At 35.2% G+C, this 2,831-nt stretch overlaps 1 protein-coding gene across 2 annotated transcripts; it reads left to right on the forward strand.

Moving 5' to 3' along the window:
- Window positions 1-848: 848 nt before the first annotated feature.
- LOC113361759 lies at window positions 849-2,590 on the forward strand. Of its 2 annotated transcripts, none has more exons than XM_026604894.1 (4): window positions 849-1,042; window positions 1,440-1,604; window positions 1,692-1,868; window positions 2,286-2,590. In XM_026604894.1, the coding sequence occupies exons 1-4, from the start codon at window positions 962-964 to the stop codon at window positions 2,370-2,372; spliced, it is 510 nt and encodes a 169-aa protein (XP_026460679.1). In that variant the 5' UTR covers window positions 849-961; the 3' UTR covers window positions 2,373-2,590. The 2 variants fall into 2 exon arrangements, with proteins under 2 accessions (XP_026460679.1, XP_026460681.1); XM_026604896.1 differs by having other exon boundaries at window positions 850-1,042; window positions 1,440-1,580.
- The last annotated feature ends 241 nt before the right edge of the window (window positions 2,591-2,831 follow it).

Consider the following 2,831-nt stretch of genomic DNA (forward strand, 5'->3'; position numbering starts at 1 on the left):
GGAAAAGAAAATACAGAAATGAGAAGAATGACACATGTGCAGTGGTATATGTAGATAGGGATGGACTTGTTTTTACAACTCATACAATCACAATCAAAATTTTCACAGCCAAATGATTTTTTATTTTTGAAAAATGGAAAAACAAAATTTTGAATAAAAATAAAAAACATTCTCTCCCCCGTGAGTAAAGGTTTGGATTCATTCACAACTAAACACCATACCCTATTTTTGACGCATCTGTGCGCTGCTATCGATGGATGGCCAGGAGGACACATCTTAAACTATTCCACTATATGCTCTTACTACTTACTATATCTCCTCCATCCTTACTGATCACGAGCATGCTCATCTCTACCATCTGATCATGATATTATTATTATTCTTTCCCTCTATTTTCTTCCATATTCATTTCTTATAATGCAAATCCTCAATCACGTGATCCCTTGCCAAAATACATACACGAGTACTACTGTTTTCAGAACCATGTACTGTATTTCTACAGTGTAGACATTTTTGGACAATATTTTCAGGCCAGAAAAACAGTAGTACATTATTCATTTTCAGTTCGAAAGAGTAGTTTTTACGGTTTTAACGATAATATAAATGAGCCATTTCAGAACCGATATGTGTAAGTTACACTCTTTACGCACGGTATACCAACGGTAGTATATGTTTAGGACGGGGTATAGCATTTGGATGAGATTTTTTTTATTCACCGTATATGCGCAAGGGCGCGGTAGAATTTAAAAATGCTGTCATTGATCAGGAATGCTGATGACGTACACACTCATGTGGGTAAAACCTAGCTATAGCTAGCAGGTAGAGGGTTATATATGATCATGTAGAATTGAGTTCTAGATATATATATCGCAATCCCACTTCAAAGCTCTCTCTTTCTCTGCCTTAACCTAAGCAGAGATCAATTAATTCTTAGGAGTATCAAAAGAGAGAGTAGGAAGAGATGGTTTCTAGGGAGCAACATAGATCAGCAGCACTGTATGAGAAGCTGCAACTACTTCGCTCCGTTACTAATTCTCGTGCAGTAATTTTCTACTCTCTTTATCATTTATTTCAGAACCCTCTGATCTGTTTTCATGTTTTTCATCGCTTGCCAGCAGCTTCGTTTTCTTCGATCCTCTATCTGTTATTCTATTCGATTGCAGCTGACATGATATATAAATGCTTAGAGAATGTAGTAAAAAAAAAAAAAAATCTTAGATTGATGTAGTTGAAATTCAATAACAAGTACTACACTATTTTCTTCTTCGCTCTTCCTTCATTTCTTCGAGTCATGAGTCATTTTCCATTTTAATTAATTTAGTGACGTTTGTTTAAGCCGATGGCAATATTCAGCAGTAGTACTAGTACTTCTACAAAATACTTTTATAGATTTTTGCTTACATATATCTAATTATTATGAATACGTTTGTTTGTGGCAGGTTAATGATACTTCAATTATAATCGACGCGTCGAATTACATAAAAGAATTGAAAGGAAAAGTTGAAAGACTCAATCAAGATATTGCAAGCTCACAAAACTCAACTGGTCGTTGCAAAAATCGTCATCAACAATTGCCTGTGGTACATACCACATCCCAGTCCATGGTTTGCGTTTATAATTTCGTTAATTTTATTAGATTTGTGTTTGTATAATATTTTTGTTAATTGATTTTACGGATAATGCTCGTGCAGGTGACTGTTGAAACTCTAGAGAACAAGGGTTTTCTAGTGAATATGTTATCACAAACGAGTTGTCCAGGTTTGCTTGTATTCGTGTTACAAGCCTTCGAAGATTTGGGACTAAATGTTCTTGAGGCCAGGGCTTCATGTAAAGATACTTTTCGTCTAGAAGCCGTTGGAGGAGATAATGTAAGAGATTCCTACTTTATTTGATCAATTACAACTACACATATATGCGCCTTTCGTATGTTAATATATATGCATTTATGCAATCTTTGTACAACTCCATCATCATCATCATCATCATCATCATCATCATCATCATCATCATCATCATCAGTGTTGCAATCTAAAAGAAAACCAACAAAAAAGGACAAAGTTCATTTTGAAATACAACTTCACGGATTGAAGTAGTAGTATGGAGCGAGGTTGTACATTTTGGCTTCTGTGTACGGGATGTACATTTTGGATCGAATCTTTTGCTTATAATTATCGCACTGCTGCATGTATTATATCTTATGCACACATGTGACACAGGTTTTTGATCGGCAAAAGAAAAAGAGGTTTCAAAATCTTAATTTGTATGGTTTGTTATTGTGTACATAGGTCCAAGCAGTTGAAAACATAGATGCAGAAGTCGTGAAACAAGCAGTGTTCCAAGCTATCAGGAATTGGATCAGTACTAGTACTTAAAAACTTAAGAAGTCTAGTTTGAGCCGTTTGAGGATGTGTAAGTTAAACGGATCGACGGAGCGTCACCTTCATCGTTGTTGTCGTTATGATCTTCTCTTATATCTTCATTGCAATATTCATCATCTATTACGTACCTTCTCTCATTTCCTCTTAAAATGTATTAGGCTGATCAAAAGGGTTATTGCCTATGTTTAATGATGAGAAGCAGTTTTAAATTATGTCTTATGTATAAAAAAAGCTTTATTCGGTTGGATGGATGACGGATCGGTATACTAAAGTTTTATTATCGTACGTTCGAGTACTTCATTCTCAGGCTCTAACTAAATTCTTTATGCATTGCTTTTGCAGCATAAGCCGTACGTAGTAACCCTAACAATGACCTAACTTGCTAACACTTAGTTATGGTTATGCGGTTTCAACGGCCATCTAGCATTAATGTGATTCTGATCACTTGTTTAA

The sequence above is a fragment of the Papaver somniferum genome, chromosome 3 (genome assembly GCF_003573695.1).
Source record: "Papaver somniferum cultivar HN1 chromosome 3, ASM357369v1, whole genome shotgun sequence".
Taxonomy (NCBI): domain Eukaryota; kingdom Viridiplantae; phylum Streptophyta; class Magnoliopsida; order Ranunculales; family Papaveraceae; genus Papaver; species Papaver somniferum.